The following is a 22,269-nucleotide window of genomic DNA, read 5'->3' on the forward strand; positions in this document are numbered from 1 at the left end:
ATAGAAAAGAATAGAATAGAATAGAATAGAATAGAATGGAATGGAATGGAATGGAATGGAATGGAATGGAATAGAATGGAATGGAATAGAATATGGAATAATGAATAGAATAGAATAGAATAGAATAGAATAGAATAGAATAGAATAGAATAGAATAGAATAGAATATGGAATAATGAATAGAATAGAATAGAATAGGAATAGAATGGGGAATAATGAATAGAATAGAATAGAATAGAATAGAATAGAATAGAATAGAATAGAATAGAATAGAATGGAATGGAATGGAATGGAATGGAATGGAATGGAATAGAATATGGAATAATGAATAGAATAGAATAGAATAGAATAGAATAGAATAGAATAGAATATGGAACACAGCACGGAGACGGCATTGGTCGCGCTGGTGAATGATCTCTGGAGGGCAAGGGACAGGCGTTGTTCCTCTGTCCTGGTCCTATTAGATCTCTCAGCGGCTTTCGATACCATCGACCATGGTATCCTGCTGCGGCGTCTCAGGGGATTGGGAGTGGGAGGCACAGTTCTTCAGTGGTTCTCCTCCTACCTCCAGGGCCGCTCGCAGTCGGTGTTGACGGGAGGGCAGAGATCCGCCCCGAGGCCTCTCATTTGTGGAGTCCCTCAGGGGTCGGTTCTCTCGCCTCTCCTGTTCAACATCTATATGAAGCCGCTGGGCAAGATCATTCGTGGCTTCAGGGTGGGGTATCATCAGTACGCTGATGATACCCAACTTTTTCTTTCCACCCCGAACCAACCCAGTGATGCCCTCGCGGTTCAGGTCTGGATGGGGAGGAACAGGCTTCGACTCAATCCCGCCAAGACTGAGTGGCTGTGCATATCGGCGTCTCGGGCTAACCAGGTTATTCCACCTCTAACGATGGGGGGTGAGGTGTTACCCCCCGTTGATAGGGCTCGCAACTTGGGCGTCCTCCTGGATTCACGACTCAATTTTGAAGATCACATAGGAGCCGTGACCAGGGGGGCTTTTGCACAGGTTCTCCTGGTGCGCCAGTTGCGTCCCTATCTGGACCGAGACGCCCTACGCACAGTTACTCATGCGCTTGTGACCTCCCGTTTGGACTACTGTAACGCTCTCTACATGGGGCTGCCCTTGAAGACCACTCGGAGGCTTCAACTGGTGCAGAATGCGGCCGCGCGAGTTGTAATGGGGGTCTCCCGATACTCCCATGTAACACCTCTACTCCGCGAGCTGCATTGGCTTCCGGTTGCCCTCCGGGTGAAATTCAAGGTGCTGGTTATCACCTATAAAGCCCTACATGGCCTGGGTCCGGGGTATTTGAGGGAACACCTGCTGCCGGCATCAAATGCCCTTCGCCCAGTGCGCTCCCACAGGGAGGGTCTGCTCAGGGTCCCACCGGTAAGAGATTGCCGGCGGGTGACACCCAGGGGGAGGGCCTTCTCAGTGGGGGCGCCTGCCCTCTGGAACCAGCTGCCAGTGGAGCTGAGGACTGCCCCCGACCTCCGCACATTTCGCCGGGACCTGAAGACCTGGCTCTTTGAGCTCTCGGGCCCAGGCTGAGGAGAAATTTATTTTAATTGGGGTTTTTAATTGTACAGGGTTGGTTTAATCTTTTTTAAATTGGTTTTTTAACTTTTGTATGGTTGATTTTTAACTCCCTGTAAACCGCCCTGAGTCCTCAGGGAAAGGGCGGTATATAAATGCAATAAATAATAATAATAATAATAAATAGAATAGAATGGAATGGAATGGAATAGAATATGGAATAAATGTAATGGAATAGAATGGAATAAATGGAATAGAATAGAATAGAATAGAATAGAATAGAATAGAATAGAATAGAATAGAATAGAATAGAATAGAATAGAATAGAATAGAATAGAATAGAATAGAATAGAATAGAATATGGAATAAATGGAATGGAATAGAATAGAATGGAATGGAATAGAATAGAATATGGAATGGAATGGAATATGGAATGGAATGGAATAGAATATGGAATAATTAACAGAACAGAATAGAATATGGAATAATGAATAGAACAGGATAGGATAGGATAATGTGGAGTGGAGTGGAATAAAATGGAATATATGGAATGGAATAGAATAGAATAGAATAGAATAGAATAGAATAGAATAGAATAGAATAGAATAGAATAGAATAGAATAGAATAGAATAGAATAGAATAGAATAGAATAGAATATGGAATGGAATATGGAATGGAATGGAATAGAATATGGAATAATTAACAGAACAGAATAGAATATGGAATAATGAATAGAACAGGATAGGATAGGATAATGTGGAGTGGAGTGGAATAAAATGGAATATATGGAATAGAATAGAATAGAATAGAATAGAATAGAATAGAATAGAATAGAATAGAATAGAATAGAATAGAATAGAATAGGAATAGAATAGGAATAGAATAGAATAGAATAGAATAGAATAGAATAGAATAGAATAGAATAGAATAGAATAGAATAGAATGGAATATGGAATGGAATATGGAATGGAATGGAATGAAATGGAATGAAATGGAATGGAATATGGAATAATGAACAGAACAGGATAGAATATGGAATAATGAATAGAACAGGATAGGATAGGATAATGTGGAGTGGAGTGGAATAAAATGGAATATATGGAATGGAATAGAATAGAATAGAATAGAATAGAATAGAATAGAATAGAATAGAATAGAATAGAATAGAATAGAATAGAATAGAATAGAGCTGTCAGGGACCTTGGAGGTCTTCTAGTCCACCCCCTGCTCAAGCAGGAGAACCTAAACCATCTCAGACAAGTGACTGTCCGGTCTCTTCTTAAAAACCTCCGGTTGAGGTACTCACTTCACCGTCTGGCTCAGCAATGGAAATTTTGGGCTCATTTCTGGTTAGAAGTCAAAGTCTTCCCGAAATGCAGAATGCTGTTAGGGTCTCCGCAGGTCGAGGGTGGGATTCACTGCAATGGGCACTTGGAAAGCCACACTGATTAGCCACAACAAGGGATGTTCGGGGGCTAATTACGCATCCCCGCACAGAAACGCAGGACCTCGTGAACTTACGACAGCTCACTTAGTAACCGTTCAAAGTCACAACGGCACTGACAAAAGTGACCTGTGACCCTTTTTCACACTTAACGATCACTGCGGCATCCCCAGGGTCAAAACTCTGATCAAAATTCAGACGCTTGGCAACTGACTAGTACCTATGACGGTTGCAGTGTCCCAGGCTCCTGCGAATCCCCTTTTGTGACCTTCTGGTCAAAGCCAAGCCAATGGGGAAGCCGGATTCCCTTCGCAACCGCGTTCCTAACAGCCACTGCAGTGATTCATTTAACAACGCCGGCAAGGGAGGTCGTAAAACAGGGCAAAACTCACTTAACAAATGTCTCGCTTAGGAACAGAGGAGCGCCAGGGCAACAAGGAGAAACTGTTTTGACAATGGATCCTCATAACTGATGGGATCTGATATTTATCCTGGTTTAGGTTTGGTCAACTCAAGTTGCCATAAAGAAGTAAGGCTGCCGCCTCCTGTTTTCCCCATGACAACCCTTTGAGGTGGGTTGGGCAAGGGAGAGGGACTGGCCCAAGGTCACCCAGGTGGCTTTCAGAGCGAAAGGGGGACTATAACTCACTGACTCCTAGTGATTGATCTGAAGGTACACAGCTGGTTTTGGCACTTAAGGTTGGACTACAACTCCCAGTCTCCTGGTGACTGCCCCAAAGTCACCAAGCCACCTTTGTGCCTAAGACAGAACTAGAACTCCCCATCTCCTGGTGTCTGCCCCAAAGTCAACCAGCCAACTTTCATGCCAAGGCAGAACTAGAACTCGCCATCTCCTGGTGATTGGCCCAAAGTCACCCAGCCACCTTTCGTGCCTAATGCGGAACTAGAACTCCCCACCTCCTGGTGCCTGGCCCAAAGTCACCCAGCCAGCTTTCATGCCCAAGGCAGAACTGGAACTCTCCACCTTCTGGTGCCTGACCAAAAGTCATCCAGCTGGCTTTCGTGCCCAAGGCAGAACTAGAACTCGCCATCTCCTGGTGATTGGCGCGAAGTCACCCCGCCACCTTTCGTGCCTAATGCGGAACTAGAATTCAATGTCTCCTGGTGACTGGCCCAAAGGTCACCCAGCCGGCTTTTGTGCCCAAGGCAGAACTAGAACTCACCATCTCCTGGTGACTGGGCCCAAAGTCACCCAGCCAGCTTTCGCGCCTAAGGCAGAACTAGAACTCACAATCTTCCAGTTTGTAGCCCAGCACTGCAGCCCCCACGAATGAGCCCCCCCCGCCACACAATTTGGGGGCCGACCCACACCCTTCCCAGCTGAAGCACAGATCGCAATTTCATTTTACCTAAATCCGGCTGCATTTCACCTAAAGACGTCCATTTTGTCTACAAAGGACGGTCTCCAAAAGAGCTGTCAGCTCGCGTTGTGAGGTAACCTACACTTCCTTTTGCCACACAGCTGGAGATTTCGAGAAACACCCCCAGGCTGGCGGTTTACAAGCCTGCCAACTCCAGCCAAGAGCCATTCAGCGTTTTTTGGAAGATGGAGCTCCACTACTATGCTCAGAAGCCCAGTTGCAAAATATTTTCCCAACGATGATGGGGTGGGGGGAAAAAACAATGGGTTTTTTTCAGGGGTGGCCACTAAGAAGAGCCTGCAAAGCACCTGAAGGCCGGACAAGAAGCAACGGATGGAAACTCATCAAGGAGAGAAGCAACCTGGAACTAAGGAGGAATTTCCTGACAGCGAGAACAGTTAACCAGTGGAACGGCTTGCCACCAGAAGTTGTGAACGCTCCCAACGCTGGAGGTTTTTTAAGAAGAGACCGGACGGCCACTCGTCTGAAATGGTTGAGGGTCTGCTGCTCGAGCAGGGGGTTGGACTAGATGACCTCCAAGGTCCCTTCCAAAGGTGATGTTTTGTTATTCTGATAGCAGTCTTCCAATATTTGAGGGGCTGCCACGAAGAAGACGGGGTGCGTGTGTGTGCATGGTGGCAACCTGTTTTCCGAAGCACCAGAAGGCAAGACAAGAAGCAAGGGATGGACGCTAACCAAGGAGAGAACCAACCTGGAATTAAGGAGAAATTTCCTAACCGTGAGGGTGATTTAAGCAGTGGAGCAGCTTGCCACCAGAAGTTCTGGAGGTTTTCAAGAAGAGACTGGACAATCGCTTGTCTGAAATGGCACAGGGTTTCCTGCCTGTGCAGGGGGTTGGCCTAGACTAGATGATCTCCAAGGTCCCTTCCAACTCTTGTTATTCTATTCCAGGGGTCTTCAAACTTGGCCCTTTTACGACTCGTGGACTTCAACTCCCAGCATTCTAGTCCCCATTATGGTGATAACTCGGGGACGGTGTATCAGGTTGCTTAAAGACTCGCCCGTATGGGGCCGTAAGCGCCATCAAGTCTTCCTTCACATTATGGTCCGTAGTTTATTTACCGACGGAAATTCCGGCTCCCTCTGTGGTCATAAGTAGAGGACCCACTGTGTGTATTGGAGACACAGAAATCTTAAATGTTTGGGATTTCCACCAAGGCAACGGAGAGCATTTAGGGACAGCTTAGCTGTGTCTGGCTGAACTGGGTCACCGGAGAAGGAGGGCCCAATTCCCCAACTGCCTTCTTCCGCCTTTCGTAGATTGTGTACAGGTAGTTCTCAACTTACGACCGTTCGCTTAGTGCAGGGGTCTTCAAACACGGCCCTTTGGTGACTGGTGGACTTCAACTCCCAGAATTCCTCAGCCAATTTGATTAGTTTCCAATTCCTTGATTGGAAACTCATCAAGGAGGGAAGCAACCTGAAACCAAGGAGGAATTTCCTGACAGTGAGAACAATTAACCGGTGGAACAGCTTGCCACCAGAAGTTGTGAACGCTCCCAACACTGGAGGTTTTTAAGAAGAGACTGCATAGCCACTTGTCTGAAATGGTGTGTAGGGTCTCCTGCCTGAGCAGGGGGTTGGACTAGAAGATCTCCAAGGACCCTTCCACACGTGCCTGGCTGAGGAATTCTGGGAGTACACGAGTCTGAAGTTTGAAGACCCATGTTCTACTCTAATGGAATAAGCAGAGGTTATTCTGCTTTCTGAAGGTTGGAAAAAGATCCCGGAAAGAAGAAACAAGATCTGTGGCTTTTTTTTTTTTTTTTGCGACGTCGTGCGACCCTGGAACACCGAGTGCCAGATTCGAAACTCCTGTTCTTCAGCAATGTTTACCTGATGCCAATCCCACTCGCTCCCAAAGCTTAATCTCTTTCAAGCACAGGCACTCCTCGCCGGTACAATTTTTCATTCAGCAACTCTTTTTAACTCACAGTGGGGAAGAAAAAAAAAGTGACTTGCAACTGGTCCTCGCGCTTACGACCGTCCTAGCGTTCCCGGGGTTATGACATGATCAAAACACGGGAGACGTTTTAAGAGAATCGCGCCGGTTGTCAAGTGAGAAACGCGGCTGTTCAGCGAATATGGCTTCCACCCGCCCCGCCTCCATTCGTTTTACTAACTGGCCAGGAGGTCGCAAAATGGGGGTCGCGCGACCGCGGGACGCCGCCACCGTCGTTAAGTATGAACCAGTTGCCAAGCGTCGCAATTTTGAGCATGGGGATGCTGCAAAGGTCCCAAGCGTGAAAGTCACTTTGTTCTGCGCCGTTGTAACTTTGAACGGTCACTAACTGAAGGGTCGTTAAGTCGAGGACTATCTGTATTTACAATGGTTGAAGTGTCCCAAGGTCACGTCATCCCCACTGGTGACCTTCCCAGCCGGCTTGCGACATGCAAAACCAAAAGTCGGATGTAATAATAACAACAAAGTTGGAAGGGACTTTGGAGGTCATCTAGTCCAACCCCCTGCTCAGGCAGGAAATCCTGCACCATTTCGGACAAATGGCTGTCCAGTCTCTTCTTAAAAACTTCCAGTGTTGGAGCATTCACCGCTTCTGGAGGCAGGTTGTTCCACTGGTTAATTGCTCTCACTGTCAGGAAGTTTCTCCTTAGTTCTAGGTTGCTTCTCTCCTTGACTAGTTTCCATCCGTTGCTTCTTGTCCTGCCTTCAGGCGCTTTGGAGAACAGCTTGACTCCCTCTTCTTTGGGGCAGCCCCTGAGATACTGGAAGGCTGCTATCCTGTCACCCCTCGTCCTTCTCTTCATTAAACCAGACATATCCAATTCTAGCAACCACCGTTCTTTATATGTTTGAGCTTCCAGTCCCCTGATCATCTTTCTTGCTCTTCTCTGCACCCTTTCCAGAGTCTCAACATCTTTTTTACATCGTGGCAGCCAAAACTGGATGCCGTATTCCAAGTGTGGCCTTACAAGGCCTTGTAAAGTGGTATTAACACTTCATGTGATCTTGATTCTATCCCTGTTAATGAAGCCTAGCACCGTGTTAACGACTGCCTGATTCGCTGAACGTCCCCTGGGATGAGGTTTACGGTGCCAAAAAAAGTGAAGATCGGCCGCAAAGTCAGTTGAACAACTGCCTCGACTTTTGATTTTGCCGATTAAATGTGTTGTTATAAAGTAAAGGTAAAGGTTCCCCCGCACATGCGTGCTAGCCGTTTCCGACTCTAGGGGCCGGTGCTCATCTCTGTTTCAAAGCCGAAGAGCCAGCGCTTGTCCGAGGACGTCTCCGTGGTCATGTGGCCGGCATGACTAGACCCCAAAGGCGCACGGAACGCTGTTACCTTCCCACCGGAGTGGTCCCTATTTTTCTACTTGCATTTTTACGTGCTTTCGAACTGCTAGGTTGGCAGAAGCTGGGACGAGTAACAGGCGCTCGCTCTGTTACGCGGCACTCGGGATTCGACCCGCCAAACTGCCGACCTTCTGATTGACAAGCTCAGCGTCCTATTTATTTTTATTTATTTATTTATTTATTTTAATTCCATTTATATCCCGCCCTTCTCCGAAGACTCAGGGCGGCTTACAAGCTTAGCAGTAGCCTTCATTCTATGTATATGCCTGCTTATTAGGGCTTTCACACACACACCCCCAAGGGGCATTATTACAAAGTCATAATAGTATATATTACAGGTGGTTCTCAGCTTACGACAGCAACCCAGCCCGGACATTTTTTGTGGTTAAGTGAAACATCAATGAAGTGAGTTTTGCTCCGTTTTAGGACTTTTTGTGCCACAGTTGTTAAAAGTGAATCACCGCAGGTGTGAAGTAACATGGTTGTTAAATGAATCCGGCTTCCTCAGTGGTTTTGCTCGTCGGAAGATCACCAAAGGGGAATGGGTGACACCTCCCCCCCCCAGGGACCCTGCGTCATAAATATGAGTCGGTTGCCAGACAACTGAATTTCGATCACGTGGATGGTGGGGATGCTGCGACGGTCGCTAAGTGTGAAAAAACTGTCCTAAGCCCCTTTTTTCAGCGCCGTCGTAATTTGAACGATTGCTAAATGAACTGTTGCGAAAGCGAAAGTGAAATGAGCTTATGTAAAAGTAAAAAGTTGAGGTTGTATGTTCTTACTTTATTCTACCGCACCCAAAAGACTCGGAAGTTAATGCTTTTTCTTCTTCCCCTTCATATGCGTTATTTCTGCCTCTCTCTGTATATATTCTGTTAAACTGATAAAAATTTGAACAACTGCCTTGCTTAGCAATAGGCATTCTAGTCCCCATTATGCTGATAACTCGGGGGACTGTGTATCAGGTTGCTTAAAGACTCGCCCGTATGGGGCCGTAAGCGCCATCAAGTCTTCCTTCACATTATGGTCCGTAGTTTATTTACCGACGGAAATTGCGGTTCCCTCTGTGGTCATAAGTAGAGGACCCCCTGTGTGTACTGGAGACACAGCAATCTTTAATGTTTGGGATTTCCACCAAGGCAACGGAGAGCATTTAGGGACAGCTTAGCTGTGTCTGGCTGAACTGGGTCACCGGAGAAGGAGGGCCCAATTCCCCAACTGCCTTCTTCCGCCTTTCGTAGATTGTGTACAGGTAGTTCTCAACTTACGACCGTTCGCTTAGTGCAGGGGTCTTCAAACACGGCCCTTTGGTGACTGGTGGACTTCAACTCCCAGAATTCCTCAGCCAATTTGATTAGTTTCCAATTCCTTGATTGGAAACTCATCAAGGAGGGAAGCAACCTGAAACCAAGGAGGAATTTCCTGACAGTGAGAACAATTAACCGGTGGAACAGCTGGCCACCAGAAGTTGTGAACGCTCCCAACACTGGAGGTTTTTAAGAAGAGACTGGACAGCCACTGGTCTGAAATGGTGTGTAGGGTCTCCTGCCTGAGCAGGGGGTTGGACTAGAAGATCTCCAAGGGCCCTTCCAACTTTGTTATTCTATTCCAGGGGGTCTTCAAAGGTGGCCCTTGTATGACTTGTGGACTTCAACTCCCAGAATTCCTCAGCCAGGCACGCGAATTCTGGGAGTTGAAGTCCACAAGTCATAAAAGAGCCACGTTTGAAGACCCCTGGCTAAGCGACTGTATCACGGCACGGAAAAAAAGTTAAGCCATGCCCCGTTTTCCACACTTAATGACCATTGCTGCATCCCACCCCCGTCGTGCGATCGAGACACAGATGCTTGGGAGGTGGACTCTGCAGGCACTCCTCGGTTTACAACAGTTCTTACAACCAGGACTTACAACCTTTTTTTCCCCACACTTACGACTGCTGCAGCGTCCCCACTTTCCTGGGATCAAAATTGGGACGCTTGGCAACAGACTCGTCTTTATGACGGTTGCAAGTGTCCCAGGCTCATGCTGTCCTCTTTAACGACCCTCTGACAAGGAAAGTCAATGGGGGGGGAGCCAGGTTCCACTTAACAACCGTTTTTACTCACTTATCAACTGCAGCGAGTCACACTAAACAACTGCCGTGGCGAGAAAGGTCGTAAAACGGGGCCCAGTCCACTTATCAAACGTTTCGCTTAGCCACAGAAATGCGGTCATTGAGGGAGGACTGCCTGTTCTTGACGACCGTTGCAGTGATTCCCCCCCCTTTTGTGACTTTCTGACGTGCAAAGTCAGTGGGGAAGCCACTTAACAAGCGCGTTTGCCAAACTTAACAACTCTCTTAACTGTGGCAAGAAAGCCGGTCAAACGGGACCAAAGCTCCTTTTAACAACCGCCTCGCTTAACGACAGAAATGTGGGATTCCATTGTGGTCGTTAAGTCGAGGACTCCGTGTATTTCTCTGGGACCTGGATTACCTGTTCAGGCGCAGCCCCCCACCCCACCCCCAAACCGAAAAACCTACCAGCTCCGGTTTGCATCTTCTGGCTGCAGTGGAGAAGCTGAAGAGGCCGGCTTTTCTGAACAGAGCAGAATAAAAGAGCTGGAAGGGACCTTGGAGGTCATCTAGTCCAACCCCCTGCTCAGGGCAGGAAGCCCCATATACCATTTCAGAAAAATCGGTTATCCAATCTCTTCTTTAAAACTTCCAGCGTTGGGAGCACTCACAACTTCTGGTGGCAAGGAGTTCCGCTGATTGATCGCTCTCGCTGTCGGGAAATTTCTCCTTAGTTCCAGGTTGCTTCTCTCCTTGATTCGTTTCCATCCGTTGCTTCTTCTCCTTTCCTCTGCTGCTTTGGGAAATAAGTTGACAACCCCCCCCCTTTTTTTTTGTGGCAGCCCCTCAAATATTGGAAGACTGCTAAGGGGTTGCATCAAATAAGGGTGGGTGGGTGGGGAACAACGAAGCACAAGAAGCAACGGATGGAAAGGGATCAAGGCGAAAAGCAACCTAGGAGAACTAAGGCAGGGGTCTTCAAACTTGGCAACTTCAAGGCTTGTGGACTTCAACTCCCAGAATTCCTCAGCCAGCCAAGGCTGGCTGAGGAATTCTGGGAGTTGAAGTCCACAAGCCTTGAAAGTTGCCAAGTTTGAAGACCTCTGAACTAAGGAGAAACTTCCCGACAGTTAGAACAATTAACCAGATGTTGTGAATGCTCCAACACTGGAAGTTTGCTGTTGTTGTTCTTGTTGTGTTAAAGAAGATTCTGGAAGGAGGAGAAGCCACCCCGGGCCAATCTCAGGAGCAGGATTGTGGGGTGTGTGTGTGTGTTTTTTTTAGTGGCCCTGCCGTCCTTCTGCAAAGCTGGAGAAAATGGAAGGGTGGAGATGGTGTGTGGGGGGGGGGGGGAAGAAACCCTTAACAATCACTCTTTGAGCTGACTCCTCCACTCTTGGCTTGCATGCCAAGGAAAAGCAGGGTGGGGAGAGGGCTCCAGTACAAATTTGCATGTTCCCCACCCTCCGTCTCTCTGTCTCTCTCTCTCTTTTTCTCTCTTGCTGAAATCCACCAAGTGGGCATTAATTAAAAAAAAATTAAATTAAAAAAAAAATAAAATTAAAAAAAATTAAAAAAAACACCTCTCCAGGGTTTAAAGGGAGGGGGAGGGAGGGGGACCCCACCCAAATCCCCTCCCTCCGAAGGGGCCCGTGAGGCAGACAAGACCAAGCAGATCAGCCGCTCACCTTGCACAAGGGGAGTCGAAAGATCCCATGATCCGAGCAACCTCGGATCCTCCCAGGCCTTTGTGCCACACCTCCGCTCTCTCTCTGGGCCTCGTCCCCCCCTTATATATATAAAGGTAAAGGTTCCCCCGCACATGCGTGCTAGTCGTTTCCGACTCTAGGGGCCGGTGCTCATCTCCGTTTCCAAGCCGAAGAGCCAGCGCTTGTCCGAGGACGTCTTCCGTGGTCACGTGGCCGGCATGACTAGACGCCAAAGGCGCACGGAACGCTGTTACCTTCCCACCGGAGTGGTCCCTATTTTTCTACTTGCGTTTTTTACGTGCTTTCGAACTGCTAGGTTGGCAGAAGCTGGGACGAGTAACAGGCGCTCACTCTGCTACGCGGCGCTCGGGATTCGACCCGCCAAACTGCCGACCTTCTGATCGACAAGCTCAGCGTCCTAACCCACTGAGCCACTGCATCAAGGACCGCATCAAGCAGTACCACTTCATCATGTCATCAAGCTCAAGAGCTCCAGAAGGTTCAAGGACCTGGATGGGTGGGTGGGTGGGTGGGTGGAAGAGGCGGCATTTCAGCCTCCAGACGGCCAGCCAAATAATCTTCTTACTCTCTTGTAAGGTCTAGCCACGGCCAAGGAGGCCGTTTCTACAGCTAGCCCAGGCAGGGCAAAAAGGTTCGCCATCGGTTGAGAGAGGATTCGTAATCCCGTTTTCCTCGTTTCGGGAAATGATCGCCCGGCCCTTCGTGAAAGCAGAAATCCTCCCTGCCCTTGGGACATCCCAGGGGACCTTTTTACCGCTGGGGGCACCCACGGGCTGTCCTCAACTTACAACTGCTCGTTTAGTGACCCTTCAGGGTCGCGACGACACTGGGGGAAAAAAGCGACACAGCCTCCATTTTTCAGACCTACGAGCGTCGTCGCAGCTTCTCTGCGGTCAAGGGATCAAAATTCAGACGCCCGGGCCACTGACTCGCATTTATGACGGTTGCAGGGTCCCCGGCGAGGGGGGGGAATCACGGGATCCCCTTTTGTGACCTTCTGAGAAGCAAAGTCAATGGGGGGGAAGCCGGATTCCCTCAGCAGCTGCGCTACTAACTGTGGCAAGACAAGTGGTAAAAATGGGGCAAAACAAATGTCTCGCTGAACAACAGAAATATTGGGCTCCGTTTGTGCACGTAGCTCGAGGACTACCTGTACTCACCCGTATTTCAAAGGGGAGAAAACCAGTATTTAACTGGAGCATAAATGTTAGTTGCCGGTTGATGCTGCAGGAATAGCTTTGAACTCACTTTCCTGAGCACTGCACAAAAATCACGTCTTGGAATGGGAAAAACTCCCCACAGAGAAATTTTGCCATGTCAAAAGACAGATGCAGGACGGTATCCGACCGCCCCCCCTAGATCTTCCCAACCCCAAGACACACACACCTCCGACTCCTGGACGAACTTTTGTAGATTGCCCATTGTTTCTTCAATTTCCCTCTCCTCCTTCTCCTGAGTGCCAGAGTCCGAGAAAGAGGGAGGGAGGGAGGGAAGGAAGGAAGGAAAGAGAGAGAGAGGAGAAAGGAAGGAAGGAAGGAAAAGAAAGAAAAGAAGGAAAGGAAAAAAGAAAAAGAAAGGAAAAAAGAACAGAAAGAGAAAGAAAGAAAGAAAGAAAGAAAGAAAGAAAGAAAGAAAGAAAGAAAGAAAGAAAGAAAAAAGAAAGAAAGAAAGAAAGGAGGGAGAGAGGGAGGGAGGGAGGGAGGGAGGGAGGGAGGGAGGGAGGGAAGGAAGGAAGGAAGGAAGGAAGGAAGGAAGGAAGGAAGGAAGGAAGAAGGGAGGGAGGGAGGGAGGGAGGGAAGAAAGAAAGGAGGGAGAGAGAGAGGGAGGGAGGGAGGGAGGAAAGAGAAAGAAAGAAAGAAAGAAAGAAAGAAAGAAAGAAAGAAAGAAAGAAAGAAAGAAAGAAAGAAAGAAAGGAAGAAAGGAGGGAGAGAGGGAGGGAAGGAAGGAAGGAAGGAAGGAAGGAAGGAAGGAAGGAAGGAAGGAAGGAAGGAAGAAGGGAGGGAGGGAGGGAAGAAAGAAAGAAAGAAAGAAAGAAAGAAAGAAGGGAGGGAGGGAGGGAGGAAAGAAAGAAAGAAAGAAAGAAAGAAAGAAAGAAAGAAAGAAAGAAAGAAAGAAAGAAAGAAAGAAAGAAAGAAAGAAAAGGAAGGGAGGAAAGAAAGAAAAGGAAAAAAGAACAGAAAGAGAAAGAAAGAAAGAAAGAAAGAAAGAAAGAAAGAAAGAAAGAAAGAAAGAAAGAAAGAAAGAAGGGAGAGAGGGAGGGAGGGAAGGAAGGAAGGAAGGAAGGAAGAAGGGAGGGAGGGAGGGAGGGAGGGAAGAAAGAAAGAAAGAAAGAAGGGAGGGAGGGAGGGAGGGAGGAAAGAAAGAAGAAAGAAAGAAAGAAAGAAAGAAAGAAAGAAAGAAAGAAAGAAAGAAAGAAAGAAAGAAAGAAAGAAAGAAAGAAAAGGAAGGGAGGAAAGAAAGAAAAGGAAAAAAGAACAGAAAGAGAAAGAAAGAAAGAAAGAAAGAAAGAAAGAAAGAAAGAAAGAAAGAAAGAAAGATCCACACTCTTGTGATCAGCCAGTTCCACATCATCCTACTCTAGCTTCAAATTCACTTTTATTTCACACTGAACTTTCTCTCTCTTGATTCTTGATTGCTTACAAGTCAGCCGGGAAAAATTCCCAGTTTCAATGAGGACCACAAAAGAATTCCAACCAGCCATTCAAGCTAAGTACGATACAGGTCGTCCTCGACTTACGACCATTCGCTTAGTGACCCTTTGAAATTACGACGGCACTGAAAAAAGTGACTTATGACCTCCTCTCACACCTACGACCGTCGCAGCATCCCCAGAATCAGGTGATTGAAATGGGGAGGCTTGGCAACTGACTCCTATTTATGACGGTCGCAGCGTCCTGGGGGGAGGGGTGTCACGGGATCCCCTTTTGCAAACCTCCGACAAGGAAAATCAACGGGGGAAGCTGGATTCACTTAACATCACTTACAGTAGGTTCGCTTCACGGGTGGCGCAAGAAAGGTCGTAAAACGGGGCAAAACTCATCTAACGGCTGTCTCGCTTAGCAATGGAAATTTTGGAGTCAATTGTGGTCAGTACGGCGAGGGCCACCTGTGCGTTCTGCCGACAGCATGGACCAATCAGAGACTGAGTCCACAGAGGGCCCCCAAACTGTAATTTAGCTTAATCGTGGCTTGCTGAATAAGCACCTAACCTAAAAACGCTGGGCTCCTTTTAACAGGCTACGTTCAAACCCAGCCAACTAATTATGGCTTATGTCAATGCATTTCAAACAGCGGGGTGTGCGTCCGGCCTGCTTTTTAGAAGGTTTACGGAGCAAAAATAGGCTTTATTGTAGGGCACGGGCTACAAACTCCGATGCACAGCAGTTCTTCCTTCAAGCAGAAAGTCCCAGATTCGATTCAGTTTTCAGGTCTCCATCTGAGTGAGGTCTGGAATTCCCCAGCCCGGAACCATCATCTCAGCCGCCTTACAGTCATTTCAAACCATTATGAGCTAAGCAAGCCCCCGTTTGGTGCATACGCCCAAGAGGCCCAGATGTTCTTCTTAACTTCTCTACAAATAGCACCGGCATCCTTGCTTTCCTGTATCCCTCTGGATCTCTCTCCAAAGCCATCGTGTCCTCTTTGGCGGTCACAAATCCTGCTCGACGATATATATTTTTTCCTCCCCTTGCGATAATCTTGGACCGGAAGCCAGCACTGTCCCAAAGAAGCTTCTTCAGGAGGCGACTTTTTGTTTTTCTTTCTTTGAAGACGTTTCACTTCTCATCCAGGAAGCTTCTTCAGCTCTTCTTCAGAAGCTTCTGAGATGAGAAGCGAAACGTCTTCTGAGATAAACAAGAAAGTCCCGTTGCCTCCTGAAAAAGCATCTTCGGCACAGCCACGACCTGGATGACTTGAGAATCTCCGTTAAGACATTAAACCAGCATTAGCAGCCTTGGATTTCATAGGTAAGGTAAAGGTTCCCCCGCACATGCGTGCTAGTCGTTTCCGACTCTAGGGGCCGGTGCTCATCTCGGTTTCAAAGTCAAAGAGCCAGCGCTTGTCCGAGGACGTCTCCGTGGTCATGTGGCCGGCATGACTAGACGCCAGAGGCGCACAGAACGCTGTTACCTTCCCACCGTAGTGGCCCCTATTTGTCTACTTGCATTTTTACGTGCTTTCGAACTGCTAGGTTGGCAGAAGCTGGGATGAGTAACAGGCGCTCACTCTGCTACGCGGCACTCGGGATTCGACCCGCCAAACTGCCGACCTTCCGATCGACAAGTTCAGCGTCCTAACCCACTGAGCCACCGCGTCCCTGGATTTCATACCTACAAACATATGCACGCAGGGAAGCTGAAGTCAACTGTCCTAAAGTCTTCCAGAAACATCACCATCACTGCACTAAACCCAGATTCTGAGACAGTTGACCTGGGCATTTTATGATCCCTGGGTCACATCCAGCCCTTTGGCTGTTCCCTATCCAGCCCGCGTGAGATCAACTGGAAATTAGAAACCAAATGTAAATATCTATACGCCACGCACCGTTTCTACATTAAAGGCAACTCTTTTATTTTTCAATTGACATACGTGCTCTTGCATGTATCTTCACAGCCTTATTGGATCAACCTTCTCCACAAGAGTGACAAGTTTCTCGTTCGGCCCCTCGGGAAAATGAATTGCCATAAAAATTCTTGAAGCTGCGTTTTCTTGCACTTTCAGCCCTCTGGGCCTTGTAAAATATAGCCCATTCCTTTCAGAAAAAGCCCAATAAAGACAATGTTATCAGGAAACGGTTGGGCCAAAACTGATTAGATTCAATGTCATTTCTGAGCCGTGGTGGCACAGTGGTTAGAAGGGCAATATAGCAGGCAGACTCTGCCCACTGCCAGCAGTTCGATCCTGACCGGATAAAGGTCGACTGAGCCCTCCATCCTTCCGAGGTCGGTAAAATGAGGACCCAGATTGTTGGGGGCAAGATGCTCTGTAAACTGCTGAGAGGGGTGTAAAGCACAGTGAAGCAGTATATAAGTCCAAGTACTATTGCCATCATCTAAGTTTGCTAAGTTTATAAGCCGCCCTGAGTCTTCGGAGAAGGGCGGGATATAAATGGAATTAAAATAAAATAAATAAAAAATCTATCTATATTATCAATCATATCTACCTGTCTGTCTGTCTGTCTCTCTCTCTCTCTCTCTCTAATGTCTATCAACAGTCTCTGTCTCTCTCGCCCGCGCAGAGTGCTTAGAATGCAGTATTGCAGCTGACTCTGCCCACTGCCAGGAGTTCGATCCTGGACCGGCTCAAGGTTGACTCAGCTTTCCATCATTCTGAGATCAATAAAATGAGGACCCAGATTGTTGGGGGCAACAGGCTGACTCTGTAAACCGCTTAGAGAGGGCTGTAATGCACAGTAAAGCGGTATATAAGTCCAAGTGCTATTGCTATTTCTCAGGGACTAAATAGGGATAAAGTTTTTGGGTTGCACAGCCTAAGTGACTTATGACTGTTTTTCACACTTAACGACCCTTGCAACGTCCCCGGGATCATGTGATCAAAATTCGGATGACTCATGGTTATGACAGTCACAATGATCCCCTCTCGCGACCTTCTGCCAAGCAACAGCAGTGGGGAAGGCAGATTCACTTAACCACCCTGTTACTAACTTAACAAAGGCGGCGATTCCACTTAACTGTGGCAAGAAAGGTCGCAAAACAGGGCAAAACTCACGTAACAACCGTCTTGCTTAGCAACGTAAATTTTGGACTCAATTGTGGTCCTACGGCAAGGACCACCTGTAGTTTTTGAACCCCACGGTGCCTGGGTTTGGTTTTTTACAACCATCATCCTCTGAGCCAAGCAGTTTTGCCACAACACCTTTTTTCACCCCTCCCTCTTTGTCTTTCACACCCCACAACAGCTCTCTGTTGTATCCTTTCTTGGCAGTATACTCTCCACATAGGCTCTAACACACCTGATAAACGTTCACAGATCATAGTCCACCCTGCCATAAATGGCTTCATCTTCAAACAACACACTTTCCTTTCCCTCCGGCAACTAATTTCCCTTTTTGCCCCTCCAAACTCTTCCCATAGCTATCACCCTTGGCTGGAAAACGACCAATGGGAGGCCAGATCCGAGGTCTGGATTCAAATCCTGAACACAGCTTCACTTTTCTACTCCCCCTTGAGCCTAAAATCTGCTACCCGGCGAGGGTCCGAGAAGAAATCGTGGGCGCTCCATCACTGGAAATTTTCAAGAAAAGACTGGACAATCACCCGTCTGAGATGGTATAGGTTCTCCTGCTTGAGCAGGGGGCTGGACTAGAAGACCTCCAAGGTCCCTTCCAGCTCTCTATTCTATTCTATTCTAAAAATAAAGTTATCCAAGGGAGGGTTTTTAAAAAGTACTTAAATTCCTTCTTAGCTCCAAAATAAACCTGTTTCTCTCGCCCCTGCATGCTGGAAAAGCCACTAAACGGTGGGAAGAACTTGGTTTTGGAACCTCGTCTGTGTCTTTGAAGGTGCCAACCAGGGAAACGCAAATAATAGTAGTCCTTGACTGACAACCATTCATTTTGGTGACCTTTCAAAGTTACAACAGCCCTGAAAAAAGGGGACTTTACGATAGCTTTTCACACTTAGGACCCTTGCACACACACACACCCGCCGCCACGGTCCCGTGTTCAAAATTCAGACGCTGAGCAACTGGCTCACATTTATGACGGTCGCAGTAGTATCCCCCCGGATGACGTGATCCCCTTTTTACGACTTCTGACAAGCCAAGTCAATTGAACAACTGAACAACCCCAGGGATCCGCACTCAACCCCCCCCCCCGTGTCAAGCAAGGTCATTAACTGGAGCAAAACTCACTTAACAAGCGCCTCGCTTAGCGATGGAAACTTTGGGCTCCACTGTGGTCGTTAAGTCGAGGACTACCCTGTACAGCCCGGTGGCTTTGCAGGGCAAAGATTTAGATTTTAGATTTTATTAGATTGATATACCGCCCTTTCCCGAAGGACTCAGGGCGGTTTACAGGACATTTTAAAATCATACTAATACAAAATTAAAAAGTTAAAAGACAAATAAAAGATTAAATTATCCCTGAAAATAAAACCCAGTTAAAATTCTCAGCCTGGGTCAGAGAGCTCAAAGAGCCAAAAAGCAGGAGGGGCCTGCCGACACAGAGCCGCCGGACTACAAAACCCCTGGTGCCAGTCCCATCAGCCGGGCTTCCTCCCACCAGGCAGGGTGGCAGCAGAGGTCTCCCTTTGGATCCGGCCCGGGCCTTCTTCCAAGGGCTGGAGGAAAGGGAGGCCCGAGGCCTGCAGGACTCCAGGCCAGGCACTTCCTGGTTGGCCACCTGGCCGCTTACCTGTCCTGCAGGTGCCTGCAACCTGCCTCACCTGAACGGGCTAAGCCTGGTCCCGCCAAGGGGGAAGAGACAGGCCACGTTTCTGGAGTTCCAAGGGGGGGTTCCCCATGGGCCTGACCAGTTTTGGACCCCCCCCGCCTTGCCACCCCTAAAAAGTTTGAACCCCAAGTTTGGGAGTCCCTGAATGACTATTATCCCCACATGGGATGCTCAGGAAAACTCTTCAGGTATTTGCCCCCGCATCCAAAAAAAAAAAACCCTCTTCCTCCCGACCCAGCCGGCTTCCCCTGAGCTTGGAGGCCCCGAAAGGCCCGTCTGGGAGTCCGCTTCCCCCTCGGCGCGGGCCTGGCGCTAGGCCTCGCATCCCCGGTCTTGCCTAGCCGGCGCGGCCGGGGACCCCCACCTCTCTCCCGGGGGAGGGGGTTGACGTGGGTCCCGCTCGAGCGCTCGGCCGCCTTCCCTTCCCCCCCCTCCCCCGCCTCCCTCCCGCTCCTCGGCCGCCATTGGCCGAAGCGGAGGCCCGAGGGGGAAAGGGGGGGGGGAAAGAAGAAAAAAAAAAAAAGGCGCAGGCGCGCTGGCCATTGGCCGCCGCCGCCGCCTGTCAACACGCCTCCCGCGGCAGGCCGGCCCGCCCGCGGGGCATCTCGGGAGACGTAGTCGCCGGCCTCCTTTGCACCTGCAGGCCGAAGCGGCCGGGAAGACTACAACTCCCAAGCAGCCGCCCCCTCCTCTCTCTCTCTCGCTCGCTCTTCTCCCTCTCTCCCCCCTCCCCGGGGCTTGCAAAGCCCCCTCCCTTAAAAAAAAAACACATATCCTGCCCCCCCCCCAGCCCGAGCAAGTACAACGTAGGCAACGCAGCGCGGAATACTTGCAAGGGGGGGTCGGGCAAGGCGAAAGCCAGGCCAGGCCAGGCGAGAGGAGGGGGCGGAAAGTTCTGCCCCGCTTCCCTTCCCTTCCCTTCCCTTCCTCGCCTGCCCGCCTCCCCCGCGCGATTGCAAAGCCCCCTCCCTCTCTCTCTCTCCCGCCCCGCGCGCTCCCTTCCCCCCGCCCCTCTTTGCAAAGGGGGCAACCCGGGACACCCGAATCCCCGTCGCCCCTTTGAAGCATCGATCACTTTCCCTTTTTTGGGGGGGGGGTCTTTTCCCCTTTTGGCTTTGCCAAGCGCCTCTTCTCTCGCTCAGGCTTCCTTCCAACTACGGGGGGGGGGCCCACACTCTCTTTCCCTGTCGCCCCCCACCCCCACCCAAGACACGCACACGCACACATGCAGACGCGCGCGCGCGCGCACACGCGTCGATCCACCCCGTGCGGGGGACACCTGGGGACTTTTCAGCCCAAGTCTCAAAAAAAAAAAAAAACCCACCCCTCCTCCTCCTCCTCCTCCTTTTCCCTCCCCCCCCACTTTGCAAACCTCCCCCCTCCCCCCCCCCTGCAAGCCTCCCCCACGCGCGCGCAGGTGATCCCGGAACGAAGGAGGAAAGTTGAGCTGGCCCGAAAGTGGCCGAAAGGACTCGGGCGCTTCCCACCCCCCCCCCTTCCAACCCCCCCCCGCCTCCAACCCCCAGCCAGCTTAGTCAGCCAGCCAAACCCCCCCCAGCCCCCGAAAAAAAAAAAGTCCCCTTCCCTCCTCCCCCCCCCCCACCCAGCTTCCCCCCCCCACCCACCCCTATGGGAATGGCAGCCAACCCGGCCAGGCCGGCTCGCTGTGTCCCCTTACCTTCTTGGTCCGGCGGGGGTCTCGGGCGGGGGTCTCGGGTGGCAGCAGCAGCAGCAGCCAGGCGCGTCCGGCCTCCCCGCTCTGGCTGGCTCGGCTCGGCTTGGCTGGGCTGGCTGTGCCGTGCTCGCCTCTCCCCCAGCCTGTAACAGTAGATGCAAAGCCCCGTATGATGCCGTGAACTCCCTTCCTGGTTGCTCTCCGGGCGAAAGAGGGGACCCTCCCTTCTCTTAAAGGTGCAGCCGCCGCGCGCTCCGCTGGGGAGGGAGGGAGGGGGGGGGTGCAGCCAAAAAAAAAGAAAGAAAGAAGAAGAAAGGAAAGAGAAAAGAAAAAGAAGCGACTTGCAAAAAAAAAAAAGAGGGGGGGGCAACCCGTCCGGGGATGATGGGCCCGGCTGGGGAGGATGGGGAGCAAGCCCGCGCAAAAGCCAGATCTAGGAGAGACGAGACCCCCCAACACACAACACACACACACACACACACACATACAAACCCGGGGAGGGGAAAAAGAAGCGACTTGCAAAAAAAGAAAAAAAGAGGGGGGGGAACCCGTCCGGGGATGATGGGCCCGGCTGGGGAGGATGGGAGCAAGCCCGCGCAAAAGCCAGATCTAGGAGAGACGAGACCCCCAACACACACACACACACACAAACCCGGGGGGGGGAGAGAGACCCCCAACACACACACAACACACACACACATACAAACCCGGGGAGGGGAAAAAGAAGCGACTTGCAAAAAAAGAAAAAAAAGGGGGGGGGCAACCCGTCCGGGGATGATGGGCCCGGCTGGGGAGGATGGGGAGCAAGCCCGCGCAAAAGCCAGATCTAGGAGAGACGAGACCCCCCAACACACACACACACAACGCACACACACACAAACCCGGGGTGGGAGAGAGACCCCCAACACACACACACAACACACACACATAAAAACCCGGGGAGGGGAAAAAGAAGCGACTTGCAAAAAAAAAAGAGGGTAGGGGAACCCGTCCGGGGATGATGGGCCCGGCTGGGGAGGATGGGGAGCAAGCCCGCGCAAAAGCCAGATCTAGGAGAGACGAGACCCCCAACACACAACACACACACACACACACACACACACACACACAAACCCGGGGGTGGGAGAGAGACCCCCAACACACACACACAACACACACACATAAAAACCCGGGGAGGGGAAAAAGAAGCGACTTGCAAAAAAAAAAGAGGGTGGGGGAACCCGTCCGGGGATGATGGGCCCGGCTGGGGAGGATGGGAGCAAGCCCGCGCAAAAGCCAGATCTAGGAGAGACGAGACCCCCAACACACACACACACACACACACACACCCAACACACACACATACAAACCCGGGGAGGGGAGAGGTCCGCAAGTTGCAAGTCACCCGCTTCTTGCCACGTCTCCGCCGCTGGCGCCCGGGCTCCCGCCGCGCTCCGTGCCAAGGGCGCACGCCTGGCCAAGGGGGGCTGCTTGGCTGCTTTTGCCCTCCCCTGCCCTGCCCCGCCTCGCCTCCCTTGCCCTCCCCTCCAGCCATCGGCAGCGGAGCCCCCCCCTCCCTCCCTCCCTCCCTCCCTCTCCCTCCCACGAGGAGGCGAGGCGGAGGGCTCGCCGGGGTTATCTCCAGCCCGACAGGCCGGGGCAGGCGGGCGGGCTGTGCCCGAGAAGAGAAAAGAAAGAGAGAGAGAGAGAGAAAA

The 22,269-nt window shown here is 50.2% G+C and overlaps 1 protein-coding gene across 2 annotated transcripts in view; it reads right to left on the reverse strand.

The window, feature by feature from the left end:
* Positions 1-22,269, reverse strand: part of ZBTB7A (zinc finger and BTB domain containing 7A) — a 78,654-nt gene extending 56,385 nt beyond the window's left edge. Inside the window, exons 1-2 of one of the 2 annotated variants that reach the window (XM_081314815.1) lie at positions 21,925-22,269; positions 20,579-20,718 (exon numbers count right to left, since the gene is read on the reverse strand). Coding sequence is in view for 1 of the 2 variants with exons in the window: in XM_081314814.1 (XP_081170940.1) it covers positions 20,579-21,061 (483 nt within the window). In the remaining variant the exon portion in view is untranslated. The other variant, XM_081314814.1, reaches the window with a different exon arrangement.

Source organism: Vipera berus (assembly GCF_964194415.1).
Source record: "Vipera berus genome assembly, chromosome: 1".
Classification (NCBI taxonomy): Eukaryota; Metazoa; Chordata; class Lepidosauria; order Squamata; family Viperidae; genus Vipera; species Vipera berus.